This window comes from Capronia epimyces, assembly GCF_000585565.1.
Source record: "Capronia epimyces CBS 606.96 chromosome Unknown aczIQ-supercont1.2, whole genome shotgun sequence".
NCBI lineage: Eukaryota > Fungi > Ascomycota > Eurotiomycetes > Chaetothyriales > Herpotrichiellaceae > Capronia > Capronia epimyces.
This window is the reverse complement of record NW_006912905.1, coordinates 2,278,591-2,296,517: the sequence shown is the minus strand read 5'-3', so window position 1 is coordinate 2,296,517 and position 17,927 is coordinate 2,278,591. Positions and strand designations below refer to the sequence as shown.

Genomic DNA, 17,927 nt, shown 5'->3' with positions numbered 1-17,927 from the left:
GTGCTTCTCTTTGTCCTAGGCTCACACTGCTTGATAGACTCTCCTGGATTCAGATGCGGTCGCCGTCAACAAAGGTCAGGGTTGCCCATGTCCATCCTCTGTTCCTACGGCATGGCATCGATCAACCCTCGAATGGGGGAGAGAGAAAAAGCTCCGCAAGTCCAGTCTGTCCGGCCGGCACCATTGCACGTGCCTGTGGTGCCAGTCACAGTGCGGAGAAATGCTTAGGGGCTAAAGAGGCCTAAGCCTGGAGAGACTTAGGGACTATAGGGCGCCTTGGGTTTCACAGGCCCCTAAGCCTAGTGCAAGGCTTAGGTGGCTTACGGATACATAGAAATTATGCTCGTGAGGCTGCACTTCTTCCACTTTTCCCTGCGTTGCCATCCATTTCTGTCAACCATCACTTCCACCGCATTTATTCCCTTGCCTCTTGATTTCTTCCTCTTCCAGTCCCTTTTCTTCTACACGGAAACCAAACATTAACCGTCCCAACAAGAGCTATCCCGCGATCCACTAAGCAATCCCGTCTCCAGACCCAACCTCACCGTCCGTTACATCACCACAATGTCTCGCCACCACCCCGATCTCGTCATGTGCCGCAAGGCTCCCGGCATCTCGATCGGCCGCCTCTGCGACAAATGCGATGGCAAATGCCCCGTCTGCGACTCATACGTGCGGCCGACCACGCTCGTGCGCATCTGCGACGAATGTGCGTTCGGCAACTATCAGAACAAATGTGTCGTCTGCGGCGGAGAGGGCATCAGCGACGCTTTCTACTGCTTCGAATGTACAAGACTGGAAAAAGACAGAGATGGATGCCCCAAGATCATCAATCTGGGAAGTTCCCGGACCGACTTGTTCTACCAGAAGAAAAATTTCAGAAATCAACAATATTGAGACATGTGGTCTTTTTTCTTTTTGCATCTGCTACGCCCGCTAAAGGACCTCGCATGGGAGAAAAACACCCTCTTTTTTTGCGTGGCTGAGTGGTTAGTTCCATGTTCGGAACGCTGTCCCCCCTAGAGAGCAAGATTATGGATGGAAGTTTTCTGCGACAAACACTATGATCTCGCATGGGTTTATGCGGCTCGGACTTCCTGAGTGGCTTGGGCTCACCCAACGCCGGCCTCACCGATCGAACATATGGTCTATCTAGCCGCCAGAGATGTAGACAACAGTGCTTGTCTCAGCTTGCGCAGCACCCTCCGCATGGGAGTAGCACGCATTCATTCCTCGAGTCACCGAACTCTCCCGCAACTCGACGTGCACGTTGAAGCATCTGCATCTCAGGTCGACTGTCTGCACGTCGATGGTATACAGCAGCAGGGGGTTTTTGCCGCCATGTTACAAGCAGCGCCTTGACACATTCTACAGGCCGAAATGGCTGGCTTTCTTTGGTGCCGATCCGGAAGCAGGCTGTCATCTGCGCGGGTTCCAATAGCCGTGGACGCTGACGAGGAAAAACATGTCAAAGACGAAGCTGCCAGGATCGACCAGCCCGACTCGTAACGAGCCAATCGACTCTATCTGTACGAGCTGGCGGCATATGGAATGGTCGACTCGCACAGTCAATCCACATAGGGAAATCGAACAAATACATGGTTTCCAATCTTTTCATGTGAATCGCCCTCCCCTTATGTAGGCCGTTGCGTATTGTGTGCTTCTGCTTCCGCTTCCGTCTTGCTCGATTGTAGTCATTCATTTCGCCGTGTTCATGCTCGCGCCATCGCCACCTCCAAAAGGTCTGACCATAGCGCGGATGACCAGACCATGCAATGCACCGCTCGGCGCCGGAAGTCTCGCAATGCCCTGAGCCGGCCAGTCGTTGTAGAAGCCACCAAATGACTGGATACGTGAGTCTGCTCCATGTGCTCGGGCATCTCCTCTGTCCGGCTATCGCTTTCCCGGCCTCTTAGGCCTAGCAAAGCCAGTTTTGGGCGTGGGCGTGGCCGTGCCGGTGCCTGGTGCGGACTCGTCACCACTCCCCTCCGCTCCTCCTGGGCGGCCGGCCAAGGTCAACGCCTCGACCTCTTCGTCCAACCTCCCGACCAAATCGTCGGGCTCACCGGCCTCTAGGGTCTTCAGGACCTTGACGCCTTCTCCAGCCGCGAGATATAGCACGCCTCTCCGCGAGCTGGCACAGATCATGCGCTCCTTGATCTTGCTGGCGCCGGGACACACGTAGATGAAGATGGACCCTGGCGCAGCTCCGGCTTGCTGCTGGTGACTCTGGGCGACCGTGTAGAAGGTATAACTGGGTTGGTCGAGAGGGATGAGGCCCGGGACGGCGTCGGGCGCCACGTCGGTTTTGGATGATAGCAGCGTCACCGTCTCGGTCGCGATGTCGATGCCGAGCTGCACCAGCGAGCCCGACCCCGACCCCGAGCCCAGCTGAGCCAGCGCGCTTCGCGCCTCGTCGGTGATATTCATGGTGATGCCAGCACGGCGTGGAGCGCCGTCCTCTGACCCGGCATTAGCATTGGAACTGTAGCGGGCGCCACTGCCGCCTTCGTTCATGAGATCGCGACCGCGGGTACCATGGCGCTCTTCCTCTTCGGCGCGCTTGACGGCCTGCAGCTCGCGCTCTTCCAAACTCAACAGGCCAATGTCAACCCCTGCGGCGCCGCCGCTTCCCTGCGCTGCTGCCGAGGATGTCGCGGGTCCAGAGCGCTCTTCCCACTGCGCCGGGTCGAGGATCTCGTCGCGCTCCGTCACGAAGATCGTCTCGACGAACTTCTCGCTGCCCAGCTCCCGGACGAGCGTGGCGCGCGTGGACGCAAACAGCGTCTTTTGCCGCACCGGTGCCCGGGATGGGATGTAAGTGACCGCTACGAGGTCGGGCTTGGAAGCCTCTTTGCGGAGGAGCAGGTAGAGCGGCGTGGTCGGGCTGAGAAGGTTGTCCAGGCTCGGCAGAGAGGCATGGAAGGTCGACGAAGGCGATGGGAACCGGATCGATGGTAGAGGAGTTAGGGATTCGGTGGTGATTGTCACGGGTAGCGAGAATAGGTCGTGGTCCGACGCGAAGTCTGAAAAGGCCTCGTGCAAGTCTGCGGAGGCTGGAGTGGACAAGACGGTCAGTGGAAGGTTTCAGGAATCCCAAGAGCGTGCCAACGAGAGCTAAGCTCGTGACAGAGAAGGGCAATTCAATTACCTGTTATCCCGGACTGCATGGTGCTGAGTGCCGCGTATCAAGATGTCGAGAAGTGGAAGTTGTCCTTATGGCCGGCCAGGCTAGACTTCAGTCAACGGGCGTGGAAATCTGCGGTTAGGGCTGGTTCAGGACTATGTTGCTCTTTTAAAACGCAGACATGGGCAGAGGCCCCTTCTTATATGTGTACTGGGTACGGATACTTGCAAGATGGCTTCAGGCAGAACGGTTTCAGCGTTCGTTGTCGGCCGAGAACTTACGTGGATCCAAGAGGGGCTCGAGGGTCGTCAACGCCAACACAGGCTTAAGGTCAAGGGAGGCGGAAACACAGCGGGGAGCGCAGCCTGATGAAGCCTTAGCCTTGCCCAATCACATGACGAGTACATTTGGAAGATGCGGAGAGCAGTTCAGGCACACCAGCAAAAAGTAAATACAGCCTGTAGTCCCCAGGTCTTGAAGTCCAATCAGTTAGGATGCTCATTTGTCCGCTATGTACAGTGATATCGTGGTATCTGGCGCTTGAAAATGCCTTTTGGTCTCGCTCGACTGATCAAACAAAATACAACACATGGCGGTGCATCCAGCTTTTGACAGATGCAGCCACAGTCCAGAGTACTCCGTAGTGGTATGCCGTCTACTCTTCGAATGTCCCTCCCACAATGGTCCAGCGACTGTCTTCCAGTTTCTTCTTCAAGTACTCGTACACGGTGAAAGTGACGGCTTGGCCGGGGGCGACTCGCATCACGCGGGGTGTGATGCCCTTGTAGAACGCTCTGGCTCCCTCCTGCTTGAACATGTCTCTGGAAATGGCCGTGATCCGGGATAGGGCAGACTGTCCTGGCTGTGCAGGGGTTTTTTGTAACCGTGTTTTGATGGTGTCAATGGGTGCGTTCGAGAACGGGCCCATGGCGCCCGAGATCAGTCCGATGAAGGTGGTCTGATATCCCGGTAGATTCTTGCCCTCAAATTCGGGCTGAACTTTCTGCAGAAATGACTTGAACTCGCTGTATGCCGTAAAATTCACGGCCTGGTTTGTGCCTTGTCTCAGTGCAGTCAAGGACACACCGCGATACAGGGCACCGACACCTTCCTCTCGAACGACGGTCAGGAGGGCATGAGGGGCGCTTCGGTACTTGGGGACGTCGAGCGGATCCGACAAGCTATGGTATTGAGCCTGCATCCGAATCTTGACCACTTCCATAGGAGTTACCACGGCCACGGCTTCGGTGACACCGGCACCCAGTCCAGCTATGTCCAGTCAGCAAGCGCACCACTCTCTGGTCGCAGGGTCGAACATACCCAAGAACGTTGCCTTCGAGCTGACAATGCCGTTTTCGTCCGCGAGCAGTTGCTTGTACCATTCGTACGAAGTAAACCGAATGGCCATTTTGGGAATAATACCGGTGAGAACGGCACCTAGACCCTTGTACAGGCCAAAGACGGTTTCCCGCTTCACAATATCCTTTCCGGTCTGTACGAAACCTCGCGACTTCTGCCCTGGCGTCCTGCCTCTTTTGGACAGCTGCATCCTCACTTTTATCGTGTCGAGCGGGTGACACACGAGCGCCTCCATCATTCCAGCACCACCCCCAGCAATTAAGTTGGTGGCAGCGCTGGCCGGCTTCTTGCCGCCTTCGCCTCTCACACTTTTGGCAGACATGGTAGCACAACACCGGGTTGACTGGATATCCTGGGGTAGCGTGAGAGTCCGAGCGCAGGGCGGCAGTTTAAGCGTGTGTAGGCGTCAAGGGTGTTGTAAACCGTCCTTAGTCGGTTGACTGCGACACCGGGACGACGATAGAGCTGCACACGACTCGCAGAAGTGGTCAAGGACCGGAGAAGGGTTAAAGAGAGACTGTGACGCCCGACGTGGAAGCACTGGTGACAAGAGGGGCTCGGAGACAGGGAAATGATCGTACCCCAGTCCAACGCCAATCCTGGGGAAAGCAGGAGAGGAAAGATGAATCAACAATGATGAATCTGAATAGGGCGAGGTCACTTTAATGGACAGAGGATAATCGCGGCTATTATGATACTCGGCCCAAGAACTGAGAGGCCGTTCCCAGCCGATGATGCAGAGAGTAGGAGGAGGGACTTATGCGCGTGGGTTCTCGATCGCATCTGTAGGTAGGTATGGAGTACTAGATAGGGTTTGCAATTCTCCCTTTCCGCCGAGGTACGTCCCTGACCCGGGGGCTGTGAATTTCATCATTCGACCGGGGCGGCGTCCAGGCACGCGCACGGCTTTAGGCTCCTTACCCTAGGTACCTAGGTAGTAGGCCAGGTCAACAGGAGAACGCGATGACTGGCCACCGGCAACCGTCTACCGGCCACCAGCTCCTCCCAGTCAAGGCGAATAACGCCCATAGAGGTGTCAGGTGTCTGGGCCAAGTTGGAGGCGGGCGATTTTCTCTACCTAGGCACTTCTCGCAACTTTGTGGGGGAATGGGAACCAGCTTTTTCGAGAGTAATTGCTCCGTATCCGTACAGTGTCACAGCGTGGGATCTGCCCGGTGCTCCCCCGCCAGGAGCAGGAGCATGTGACTGCGAGCCTCGGCAAATTTGTTGTTCCATCCCAGCCTGCGCCTGCGCTGCGCTTCTGTGCAACAGCCAACAGGTGTCCTCCGGATAGGATCCGGGTGCGGACTGGGTGCTCAACCCTACTAACTACTAGGTATTGCATGTCGTATCTATATCTACACCCGCGCTCTTCAAGACAGTATCTTGCCCTTAAACCGGTCCATCGGACAATTTGCCTCTACTCCGTACGAGCTCGCATCCCCGGCCACCACTCCGAACAACACCCGATCCACCGAACGAGCCCAAGACAATCCGCTAGCCAGCCTTTCCCGATCCTTTCCGATGGCGATATCGGGTTTTGACATCCTCCCATCTCTCCCACCCATGATACCATCCTGGCTCACCGTATTCCGTATTCTCCGATCTGCTCCAGATGAGCTCCGTCCCGTAGATTGCGGCGCCAAAAGGAAGACCGAGCCTTTCTCGTGCCAGGTTCTGGGCGTCACTCGCTCACAGAATTGAGCAGGTCGAAGCAAGGCGCGTTCGAAGGCACAGGAAGCGCCGATGCCCTGCCAGGTGACAAACATCGACGGCCACCCAGCAAACAGTGTAATAATAGAGGTCAAATTCAACATTGATATTTGGCCGATAGACCAAGTCTGGACCATGCCATTCCAAGATGGCCGATCCTAGACTCAGAGTGTAAAGCCGCGAGGCAAAGATATAAAAGTACAAAACCCCTCCATGGAGGAGAGTCCGGTTCACCGCCCCCAAGTTCGTCACGTTTCAGCATAAGATGGCCAGGGTAGCCATTGTCAAGTACAAGCCAGAGAAGAAACAAAAGGCTATCGGATCAGAGCTCGTCAAGACAAACAAGCAACCATCAAGCCCTCGTAGTGTTTGTTGTTGTGGATCTCTCCTTTGACACGCTGGATCAAGTCCTTTTTATATCGGTGTGTGTATGCGCGCTTGACCTGATCCAAGTGTGCCCTGTCCCAATGGACCCGGACGACACGCTGGACGAGCAGAACATCCTTGGTGCCGAGCCCGGCCATCGCATCTTCCAGCTGTACGGCGTCGGACATGATACGGTCCGAAGCGCGGCGAACTATCAACAATAGAGCATCCTTCATGTGGCCTGAGAACTCGGAATCAATCGTCTTCTCTAGGCTGCCGTGGTACTTCTGCTGCCAGTGTTGGTTGATGGCACGGATCTGGCCATCGCTTCGGTTGGACAGGATGCTGCATACGGTGATCTGATCCGTGCCGATCTGACCGCCCATGGCGCGATGCAGGTCGCTACAGTCGCGGTCAAGCTCGGCTAGGATCACAGGCGTGGATTCCTCATTTCTTGTTGCAGCCATGACCATGCTGAACAATGTCTCAGTCTTCATCGACAAGTCACCCTTCACGTCGGCCTCGAGACTGCGCTGGAATGTTTGTTGGTAGGCTTGTTTGATGGCGCGCATGTCGGCGTTTGAGCGGCCAAGAAGGACGTCGTTGAGCATAGACTCCTTCGTCCCCAAGCCCTTGATCGCCTCATGGACATTGTGCACGTCATCTAGGAGGGGGCCTCGTACGAGTGCCACGAGCGCATCGCGGAAGTAGCCTGATGTTTCGGACTTGATATCTCGTTCTAGGTCGCGACGATGCCGCTGGTTGTATGTGTTTCTTAACAGAGATATTTGCAAGGGGTCGGGTTTGGACAGGATTCGAATGAGGGCCTTTTCGTCGGTGCCGAACCCTTTCATCGCGGCGCGAAGAGCATCTGCGTCGGCGGAGGCATCACCATGCGCTTGTGCTCGAGGGTCATACCCTGGCGACGGCAGAGGAGGTGGACCGTACTGTTGCGGCGGGAAACCTCCGTGCTGAGGGGGAGGGCCGCCTACGGGGTGCTGGCCTGGAGGAAGCACTGGAGGACCACCATACCCAGCGGGAGGCGGAGGTCCTCCGAAATGCTGTGGAGGAGCACTGTAGCCTCCTTGCTGCGGGGGATATCCTCCCTGGTGTGGTGGATAGCCAACGTGTTGCGGCGGACCTTGTTGAGGGTATGGCGAGCCATAACCCTGGCCTGCGGGAGGGTATCCTCCCCATTGGGGTTGACCCTGACCCTGCGGAGGGCCGTATGACATGATGATGGATGACAACGGACGGACAGCGCTTTAACACGAGTTCGAGGTCGAGGTCGAGGTCGAGGTAGAGAAACTCGAGACAAAGGTACGAAGGTAGGTGAAGAAACTCGAGCCGGTATCAGTCGCAACTAAGGATATTTTATATGGACGCCTTTTTCAACGCTACAGAGGATGAATTTGAGGCGCACCACTAGGTACCAGTCAGAGGTGACAGCTGCAGGGACAATCGGCAAAGAAGCTCAGCGACCACAGCCCCCTTGCCCGCCGTGCATCCACACGCGGGGCACACACGACGTAAGAATGCAGCTTGGAGTGGGTGAAGTGTGGCTTGGAGGATATGCCAAGAACCACCGGGCCGAACTGTCGAGCGTGGCGCGAGGCTGAGACCGTGGCGCAGGACTTGGCGCTTCCAGGGGTCGATAACAGCGCCAACAGCGCCCTAGCACTGGTGGCACTGGCAGACTACTCTGTATGTACTTCTTCCACGCAGCTCACGATCGAATTCATCGCAAGGGTCTAACAAGTGGGTGAGGTGAGGCGAGTGTTATCGAAGGGAAATGAAAGTGTCCAAGGAACACTCCGTACAAACCCTGTATTGCTACCTATTCTACAGAGCCTGTACCTAGTAACCTTCCGTGCCACGTCGCACCTATGCGGCAGGCTGATCCTCGTGGAAGACCAAGGCTCGGACCTCAATACTCTCCCGCGGGTACTCGTCGACGGTGTCGGGATTCACAAATGCGGTGTGCGGCACTCTTCGCGCCCGGCCATCCAACTTCGAGTCGAAACACTTGATCAAGAGCACCTCCTCGGGCGTCTGGCCGTAGAGGTAGTACCACTTGTGCTCAGGGTTGGGCCGTACCGTGTACGTCTCCCCGCGACGGTCGGGGTAGATCAGCCCAACACCAACAAGGTCCGAGTCTGGGACTGAGTGTGCGTCCGCGACGGCGAGCGGGTCTTTCAGGATCGGCTTGATCGGTCTCCAGACGTTGATGATCTGATACCGGGTCGTAAGCAGTTTCTCTGCCTCGGCAGGGAGGTGGTGCGGGACTCGAGATTTGGCCGCGCTGTAGCTCTGGTCGATGTGCACGCGATTCACAGGCCCCCGGAGGTTGACGGCAGGAGTCGGCCCTCGCTGGTCCTTGGGCGCTCGGCGGACGGTGTGGTCGAAGATGAAGATGCGTGAAGCACCGGTCCTGTTCCATCTCAATGTTAGCAGCAGCACCGACAGAGGAAAGAGAGGAAGAGGAGACGAGAGGAAAGGAGAGGAAGAGGAGAGGAGAGGAAGAGGAGAGGAGAGGAAGAGGAGAGGAGAGGAAGAGGAGAGGAGAGGAAGAGGGGAGGAGAGGTTGCCTGGGCATTCCAGTACGTACGCGTCCTTCAATAGTTGCTCGGTCTCTGGGTAATATTGAGCCTTGATCTGATCGTCGTCGACAAAGTCCTTCTCGACACTTGCATGACGGTAAATCTCGAACCCGTTCTGGTCGAGACTGTAGTTCTTCTCTTCGCCTCGAATGTCATGGACGGACACGTCAAGAGGCTCGTATGGCCGTTCATACGTCTCGGGCTTGTTCACATAACTCGGAGGTGGAGCACTTCCGTCGCCTGGGTCCTTGTAATAGTTCAGCTGGGTATGGACATGATGCTTCTCTGGTTGAGGGCCCGAAGAGCCCTTCAGTTGGGTTGTCAAAGGCTCGAAAGAAGTCGAGTGCCCGGTAGGCTGCTGTACTGCTGCGGATGCCATGGTGATTGTCGTTGATGCTGTCCTTCACCTTCACCTTGACCACAACGTCAGCCTGGGGGGATGTCCCCTTCTTATGGGAGGCCAGATCTATATCTGATTTGTCAGATAGCACGCCATATGGCATCGTAGCAGCGCCATGGCCATACAATGTGTGGGGTAGGGCGTGCAACACGTCCACGTCGTGTAGCCGAGTCCTCCGTACGGCGTATACACCTACTCCCAAGTGGCAAGGCCAATAGAAGGCGGGTTATTGGGATGACGTGCCAAATCCCGTGGACATCGTCTTGCAGCATCCGGGAGCATATCAGCGAGTCGATTCTCGCGTTTCCAATCATCTGATATTGTGCTTATCAATCCTCTATTTGTGATTATATTTCCTTGCGCACCAATTTGGTAATAGTCGTTCCGTCGTCCAAGATATCGGCCTCCTCTTCCAGTCTATAGCCTCTGTAGCGCGGTAAGGCGACAGTCCAAACGAACCAATAAGCAACTCCAAAGATTAAACTGTCTCATTGTCAGCGTTGGCCGTGTCTGCAGAAGGGCGTGGCTTACATCGCTAAGCCCACGAGTGCATAAGTTGCGTAAAAGAAATTCACGTCTGCTGAACCTTTCTTTGGAGGGAACAAAGGCGCCGAGATCAGGCAGAGACAGAGCACGATCCTCAGCCAAACAGCGGGAACCCATGCTTTGAATGGCCGATGAAGGTGAGGTTTTCGCACACGTAGGAAGAGTAACCCCGCCGCCACAGCCAGGGCAACGAATTGACCAGCGTAGCCTTCAACATCGGCAATGAACGAGTAAACTGTGGACGAAGGCGGCAACACGATTACCAGTACCGAAGGCACATAGTGAACAATGAGCCCGCCCGTGGGAGAGCCGAACGGCTTGGAAGACGCCAGAGTTTCTGCAAAGGGAAGAAATCCTTGTCTCGCCACTTCTTGATTGACCCGAGCCTATCAGTCGTCAGCATTTGGGAAGATAGTCAGAGCATGATGGTCCATACCACGGAGAATGTTACCACCATGACATTTCCCACGGCGCAGAGAGCAATGGCAAGGGGAAGAAACTTGTCCCCGAACCCAGGCCCAAAGACACGTTCGAAGAATAATGCGGCGATCAACTCTCTGCTCCGTTTGACCTCCTCCAGCGGGACCACTGCAAGATATGCAATGTTGATGAGAAGATACAAGAAGCAAGCTGTCAGTAGTGCAATGGGGCCCACGGATTTCAGAGTCCTAACAGGGTTTTTGACCTCATTCAGGACGTTGTTTACGTTGCTTAATCCGGCGTATGAGTAGAGGACCTTGAAAAACGCAGTCGACAGGTTATTCCATTGCCAATTCGAGTCGGTCCACAGACTGTCCCATGCAGCCGTGGTAGCAACATCTGGGACGCGTGATGTCGTATCGTGCCGGAAGATGACCACGAACAATCCTGTGAGAATCATGAAAAGGACCAGGGCAATCTTTACCCAGCCCAGGACATTCTGGATCCATATGCCTGTCCTGTAGAAGCAGCTGTGGACGAGGGTGATCCAGGTCAAAAGACCAACAGCCAGAAGCTTGGTGTTGAGGTCTCCGGGGGTAGTACCGACAGCAAAAAGCGTATACTTTGCAAAGACAATGCAGTTGCTAGCCGTGAAGCCCAGCAGCACGGCTTGTACAGCGACCATGGTCGAGGTGAAGAAGCGCGGTTTGCGGTAGGTGTATTCCAGATACACCTTGATGCCGCCCGACCTTGGGAGCATACAGCCATACTCCATGTCAATGGCCAGTCCGGCCCACGCAACGAGAGCCCCGGCCACCCATAACACTAAAGCCAGTCCGGGACTGCCAACATTTTGCACAATTGTTCCAGGCATTGCGAAGATCCCGCTTCCAATGACTCTAGATATGACCAGGACGTAGGCGCTGCCCCAACCAATGGTCCGGCCGGCTGTTGATGTTTCTGGAAGGACATCGTTGTCGATTTTCCGTTCATCGGCGACCGTCTGCAGTTGGGGGGTCTCCACATCTGAAGAGGCATCGTGAGAGGAGCGTGGGGAGAGTAAGGGAGTGGTCTCAAGCTCGCGCATTTCGAAGCCGGTGGAGAATTCAGCTAAACCCAGGTCAAATTCGGCAGGCTGGAAGGTCATATATCACGGGCGAGAAAGGGGGAGGGCGTTGATATAGACGCTTGAAGGGGCCCCCAGCAAACAACAAGGTGAGGCACGGAAGGTACATGGGAGACGATGCTGACAAACTGGAAACACGAGGGACGACAAAACAGGCAGAGTGGACGATGGCAGGACAGGAGGAGAGTATCGCATCATGTCTCGCTTGAAGGCGCGTCAAGGCGGTGCAAGGCGGCGCAGAGGCATATGATAACGTGTCCATGCTTATGCCCGGAAACTGGCAAGCGGGCTGGGAGTGACATTGCTCATCTGACTGTCCCATCACGCAATTTCAGGGGTACCTGAAACACACACTCGGATTTCGGAACAGAAGTGAAAGGCCTCTGCATAAGATGAGAGTTAGTGCAGGATAGAGCAAGACCCTGGTCAGATGCCGCTGGAGCGCGTACTTGGTAAGTAACACCAACCAGTGGGAGGTAGAGAAAGAGTTCTGAAGAAGATGGTACGTTCTGATAGCCTTGAGGTGTTGGCTCGAGTTGGCAGTGAACCCTAACCCTAACCCTAACCCTAACCCTACAGTGTTTATCAATCCTGCGCGAGGAGCTTGATGCTCCGCAGAATATCTCTACGGCGGTGCATTAACACCCCAGATCTCTGTTTCCGCCTGCGCCCTCACCCTCTCGGTGCCGCCTCGAGGACTGCGGTTTACTGTACACAGTAACATGGCAGCAGATAACGACTGGGCCGTTGGTGGCACCCAGAGAGGCCATCTCCCACAATGTGTCTTCTGGCACGGCTATTTGGCGGACGACGTCATGGGATTGTTTCTTGTTTACTGAATAAGCCTCGGTCCACGGCCGTAAGAACTCTCCACCTTTTAATCAGCAGCAGGGATCATGGTATGGTCATCTCATCTAATCATGAATAACGCCTCCTAGGTGCCTCCGATACTCACATCGAGCAAGCTATAAGAGTCCAGTGTGCTCATCATCTCCTGTGTGCTTTGGCGTGAGTAGCATACCTCCGGCAGCAGACGAAACTCCGTACGTGTTTGCTCAGATACATTTCATTCCTCCATCCAACATGTCAGTGGATAAAATCAGACCATACAACGACCCACGGATCTCACTGCGCAGCGCGCACCTGAACGGGATCACGTATGGGTACCTGTACAGCCCGGCATCTGCCTCAGCAGTAAAGAAGCGAGGCACCATTTTCCTGGTCCACGGTTTCCCCGACCTCAGTCTGGGCTGGCGGTACCAGATTCCATTGTTGACCCAGCTCGGCCTGGACGTGGTGGCGGTGGACTGCATTGGTTACGGCCGCACAGAGGCCCCGCCGTTCAAGCTGCAAGATTACACATACCGGCGGGCGGCGGACGACCTGGCGGAGCTGGCTCGACAGCTCGGACTGACACAGATCATCCTGGGCGGACACGACTGGGGCGGCGCCATTGTCTACCGCGTCGCCCAGTATTACCCACAACTAATCAAGGCCGTCTTCAGCATCTGCACCCCGTACTTCGCGCCCTCAAACAAGTACGAGCCGCTGGGCATCCTGGTGCAGAAGCGCCTGCCCAACTTCGCGTACCAGTTGCACCTTGCCTCGGGTGAGATCGAGGCTGCCGTCCAGTCGCCCGCCGAGATCCGCCAGTTCCTCAACAACCTATATGGCGCCCGCACCTCGGAGGGCAAGTTCGCCTTCGACACCAACACGGGCGTCGACCTGGCCGGCCAACCCCGCGTGGGCAAGACCAAGCTACTCGATGACGATGAGCTAGACTACTACGTAACCGAGTACTCCCGCCACGGTCTCCATGGACCGCTCAACTGGTACCGCAACCGCGAGGACAACTTCATGAACGAGTGGAGGGACTTTTTCCAGTCCGGCAACAAAGACGCCGCCGAGGTCGCTCGCGACGTGACCATTCAACAGGAGGTCTTGTTCGTCCTTGCCACCAGGGATCAAGCACTCAAGCCTTTTATGGCCGAGAGGATGGGCGAGCAGATTCCCAATCTTACCAGGCGCGAGGTAGCCACCAGTCATTGGGCGTTGTGGGAACAACCCGAAGAAATCAACCGCCTCATTGAGGAATGGCTGCAGGAAAAGGTGTTTGATCAGACAGGTGACCGGGAGATCAAACTGTGACGGTCCAGTATTGTGTAAAAGCGACCGAACTACCGCAGAAGGTGGCTATACAGCACCTCGTGGCTGTGAAGATGGGCTGGCAGTGGCAGGTTCAAGATTGGCCATGGTCAGGGCGAAGTCAATGCCAGCCGTTACTACTGCTGAACGTCAAAGGGATACTTACTGTCAATCCGATTACCTTATTGCAGAGTGAAGGCCTTGGTCAGGGATGGTCCTTGTTTTGTCAAACTTGGGCAATACCAGCCTTGCTCTTTTAACCAGAAGGCTGGTTTAGACATACTATATTATATAGCATGCGCTCCCCCTGCGACCCTTTGATAGAGAACATGGAACAATTTCAACCTTTGACAATTGCAGAGTGAAAGCCTTCGCCAGAGATGGTCCTTCTTTGGGTTAATTAGGTGTCGTAGTGCTTGCTGGTTTGGTCTCCCGAGAAGTGCAATGCTACATACCTAGGTACCATGAAATATATTTCATTGACCACAGGCTAAATATTATTAAGATTAAGACTCGCCGTACCGTATCTACCTATTCTGTATAGTATATAGTATGTATATATATCCGTAGATCAAAGGGCGGGAATCATGTCCTCCGAGAAGTTGCTATACTATATATTAAGGTACTGAAATATAATTCATTGATTACAGGCCAAATATCATGCATGATGCCTGATGCATGAGATTGAGACGTTCGCCGTGCCCGTGCCGTGTCTACCTACCTACCCACCTGCATTCGGGAGCAGTAGCACCATATATAGACCGAAAAGGAGGAATTAGGTATTTATTTGTATTGCTCGCCGTTGACGTTGGCGTTCATGTTGCCGTTTGTTTGTTAGTTTGGTTCTAGCTAAGCCAGTTCTGAACATTACAGGTCTAGGTCTAGGTCTATTCTTCTCTTCATCACACTGCCTTGTCTGGTTCCCTACCCTTGAAGGCCTCTGAACCAATACCTGTATAGTCAACAACAATTGATTCTTTCTCGGGTTATTGGTAGGGGGTAGGTATGGGTTGATTCTCCTTGTTGAGGATGGCCTCGGCCTCTTCCCCACGCCCCTGAAAAGGAAAAGGACGGTCTGAAACCCCAGTCGGTCTCCTCTCGCCGTCTCGACCCTCCATGTTACTCTTGCCTCGCCGTCTCGACTGGGCTGGGCTTCAACTTATCCTTCAACTTCGACTCAAGACTCACTCATTTATTCACAAATGCATGCCTCTCACGTCACTCAGGATCAACTCGGCAATGGGCTCAGTAAGGGTCTCGTCGACACTCAAACTGAGAAGCTTGCCGATCTTGACGTTGATGGCACTCCGGCCGTCGTCGACGATGGTCCAGATGCGCTCCTTGATGTCGAATTCCGTCTGATAATCCAGTAGCAGCCGCTCGATGCGCGACCTGTGGTCCAACACGCTCAACTGTGGATCCGGCCCCAACGAGATGGTGATGGTGTGGGTGACGGACTCGCCCAGGTCCCGGTCCCTCTCAGTAACGGACGGGACATGCACCACCATCGACGGCGTGGCCGGGTACGTCTCGATGACGACTTCGGTGTCGTTGCTGCGGTCTTGGCCGTCGATCGTGATCTTCAGCGCCTGCGGGATCGCGGTCACGGCCAGGAAGCGGAAACTCCACTTGCGTCCGGTCACGGACGCGGTGAGTTCGCCGGCCGCTTGATGGTACCGGATCAGGCTGGCGCGATGGCCGGTCGCGGTCGCGGTCGCAGGACCTTCGTTCCGGCCTGGCTCTGGCCCTTCCTCTTGCGCCGTTCGGAAGTCGTCAGCGCGGTCTTCGAGCACGCTGGTCTGCCCGTCGCGGCCGATCACCACCAGCACCTCGAAGTGTTCCGGGTTCGGGCCGCCGTCTTGCGGGGTCGGACTGGCGTCGAGCGGGATGATGCTGCCTTCGTGTGCGAGGACCGGGATCTCATCCAGGGCTCGGTACATGTTGAGTTCTCTGTCGCCGTCGTAGACTGTGCCGGTGAAGATGTCGACGTGGCGGTGCATCGGCGGCAACCAAGTCTTGACCCGGCCCAGATTGGTGCGCTTGTCTCGCGGCGTGACAATCGGTGCCACGATCAGTTCCGACCCGAAAAAGTATTGGTTGGGCACCTGGTACGCCTCGTCCCGCTCCGGGAAGTGCCAGTACATGGGCTGGATGAGAGGCTCGTCCTGTGTGGAGGCGAGGACATTGCAGCTGTAAAGATAAGGAATCAGACGGTGGCGGAGGCGCAGAAACTTCTCGATCGCGGTCTCGCTCTCCTGGCGGTAGAGCCACGGCTCTTTGGAGGACCAGCGCGAATTCGACGAGTGCAGGCGCATGATGGGGCTGAAGACGCCGAACTGCACCCAGCGAGTCACCAGCTCGTCGTCGCGGGCACCGCCATAGTGGCCGCCAATGTCGTGGCTCCACCAGCCATAGCCGATGTTGGAGGCGGTCGCGGTGAACTCGGGTTGGAACTCCAGGGATGCCCACGTCGTCACCGTGTCGCCCGAGAAGCCGACGGGATAGCGATGACTGCCTGGGCCGGCGTAGCGGGAGAAGATGAGCGGCCGCTTGCCGTCGAGGGCGTTGTCGAGGAAATGGAAGTGGTTCAGGAGCCAGAGAGGGTCGATCCCGGGGACTTTGGTGTTGGAGCCTTGCTGCCAATCTACCTATTAGATAGTTTGAGCATCTTTCGCACTTGTACACTCCAGTCAAGGACTTCAACTTACCCACCAAAAGTCACAGGCAACTTTCTCGATGTTCCGGTGCAGAATGTTCAGGTAGGCCTCCATGAATCGCGGGCTGGTCGGGTCGAACAAGATGGGGTTCTTGTGGGAGGTGTCGTGGCCCAGGAACTTGGCCATCTCCTCGTAGGCGTCTTCGTGATGATGGATGCCCGCGTGCGGATGGTCGTTCAGGGTGATCTTCAGATTGCGGCGGTGCAGCTCGCGGCCAAAGGTGGCGGGATCAGGGAAGAGTTTCCGGTCCCAGGTGTAGCCGGTCCAGCCTGCATGGGGCACTCGCACGTCGTCCACCAGGTGCCAGTCCATATCGACCACGGCCACCGACAGGGGAACGTCTCTGCTCCGGAACGCGTCCATCAGGGCAATGTACTCGTCTTGCTGATACTTGTAGTAGCGACTCCACCAGTTGCCCAGCGCCCACCGAGGCAGGATCGGCTGCTTGCCACTGAGCGCGTACAAGTCCCGGATGGCAGCTGTGTAGTCGTGGCCGTGGCAGAACAGATAGCCGTCGATGCGGTCGCCCGGAAGCCGCCCGGCCACGAAGCCCTTGCCGTCGAACAGCATGGATTTGCTGTCGTCGACGTCCGCGTACCCGGACCGGGACAGCACGCCGGGGCCCAGCTCGCAACGGCCATCACAGCCGTCCAGTGTCCTGGCAGTGCCCCCCAGGTTCTCACCGGTGTCTGCCTGTTCTCCATACCGCCACTGGGCACCCCACAGCGTGACCTTGGCTGAGAAGCTGCACAGCAGCCCGCTGGGGCTGAAGCGCTTCTTGTCGTAGCTCAGGTGCAGATGGTCCGTGATGATTTCTAGGTCGTCAGGCCGGTCGATGGCCTGGAACCGGGGCACAGCAAACTCGCGGTTGATGGCAAAGGTCGATGCCCGGTCCTCGAATTTGCCGTCGTACGACCATTCGTAGCGGAGCAGCCGGTCGGTCAGCAGCGTGAAGCGGTAATGGGGACCGGTGACCGTGGCCTCAGGGTGAGCCAACGGCTTGCTTTCGAAAAGATAGCTCTGCATGTTCATGTTGACAGCGTGTCCCGGGCGTGCTTGACGGGCAAGACTGGAGGCTGGAGGGGAGGATGGCGCCTCATCGAGGACTGCACGCAGGAGAGATAGGGACGGAGTATTGCTCGGTGAAAAAAAGAAGTGGGCGTCGATGCTGTCATGGCAGATGCTGATCATCAATCCCTGTATCTAGTACGAAGGAGGTGTCTAGCATCTAGGATCTAGGATTTAGGATCTAGTATCCAGTATCTACAGTGTCCAACATCGTCTCAGGCTTATTACACTACACGGCGACCTCGACCTCAACATCAACATCAACATCAACACAACCTCAGCCTCAGCCTCAGCCTCAGCCTCAGCCTCAGTCCATATAGTATAGTATACCACTATCTTC

The 17,927-nt window shown here is 55.9% G+C and overlaps 8 protein-coding genes across 8 annotated transcripts; 2 read left to right on the top strand and 6 right to left on the bottom strand.

Annotated features, from left to right (window-relative positions):
- Positions 1-564: 564 nt before the first annotated feature.
- On the top strand, positions 565-897 carry A1O3_02630 (pre-mRNA-splicing factor ini1; the record flags this gene model as incomplete). Its single annotated transcript, XM_007732770.1, has 1 exon — positions 565-897. One exon carries the CDS (start codon positions 565-567, stop codon positions 895-897), a length of 333 nt encoding a protein of 110 aa, XP_007730960.1.
- A 996-nt stretch (positions 898-1,893) lies between these two features.
- Positions 1,894-3,170, bottom strand: A1O3_02629 (uncharacterized protein; the record flags this gene model as incomplete). The annotated part of the gene is made up of 2 exons (XM_007732769.1): positions 1,894-3,056; positions 3,152-3,170. The coding sequence occupies 2 exons, from the start codon at positions 3,168-3,170 to the stop codon at positions 1,894-1,896; spliced, it is 1,182 nt and encodes a 393-aa protein (XP_007730959.1).
- Positions 3,171-3,782: 612 nt separating this feature from the next.
- On the bottom strand, positions 3,783-4,808 carry A1O3_02628 (uncharacterized protein; the record flags this gene model as incomplete). The annotated part of the gene is made up of 2 exons (XM_007732768.1): positions 3,783-4,396; positions 4,448-4,808. 2 exons carry the CDS (start codon positions 4,806-4,808, stop codon positions 3,783-3,785), a joined length of 975 nt encoding a protein of 324 aa, XP_007730958.1.
- Positions 4,809-6,531: 1,723 nt separating this feature from the next.
- A1O3_02627 (uncharacterized protein) lies at positions 6,532-7,800 on the bottom strand (the record flags this gene model as incomplete). Its single annotated transcript, XM_007732767.1, has 1 exon — positions 6,532-7,800. The coding sequence occupies one exon, from the start codon at positions 7,798-7,800 to the stop codon at positions 6,532-6,534; it is 1,269 nt and encodes a 422-aa protein (XP_007730957.1).
- Positions 7,801-8,449: 649 nt separating this feature from the next.
- Positions 8,450-9,544, bottom strand: A1O3_02626 (uncharacterized protein; the record flags this gene model as incomplete). Its single annotated transcript, XM_007732766.1, has 2 exons — positions 8,450-8,996; positions 9,174-9,544. 2 exons carry the CDS (start codon positions 9,542-9,544, stop codon positions 8,450-8,452), a joined length of 918 nt encoding a protein of 305 aa, XP_007730956.1.
- A 368-nt stretch (positions 9,545-9,912) lies between these two features.
- A1O3_02625 (uncharacterized protein) lies at positions 9,913-11,618 on the bottom strand (the record flags this gene model as incomplete). The annotated part of the gene is made up of 3 exons (XM_007732765.1): positions 9,913-10,048; positions 10,097-10,497; positions 10,548-11,618. 3 exons carry the CDS (start codon positions 11,616-11,618, stop codon positions 9,913-9,915), a joined length of 1,608 nt encoding a protein of 535 aa, XP_007730955.1.
- A 1,122-nt stretch (positions 11,619-12,740) lies between these two features.
- On the top strand, positions 12,741-13,805 carry A1O3_02624 (uncharacterized protein; the record flags this gene model as incomplete). Its single annotated transcript, XM_007732764.1, has 1 exon — positions 12,741-13,805. One exon carries the CDS (start codon positions 12,741-12,743, stop codon positions 13,803-13,805), a length of 1,065 nt encoding a protein of 354 aa, XP_007730954.1.
- A 1,193-nt stretch (positions 13,806-14,998) lies between these two features.
- On the bottom strand, positions 14,999-17,551 carry A1O3_02623 (uncharacterized protein; the record flags this gene model as incomplete). The annotated part of the gene is made up of 2 exons (XM_007732763.1): positions 14,999-16,450; positions 16,511-17,551. The coding sequence occupies 2 exons, from the start codon at positions 17,549-17,551 to the stop codon at positions 14,999-15,001; spliced, it is 2,493 nt and encodes an 830-aa protein (XP_007730953.1).
- Positions 17,552-17,927: the final 376 nt, after the last annotated feature.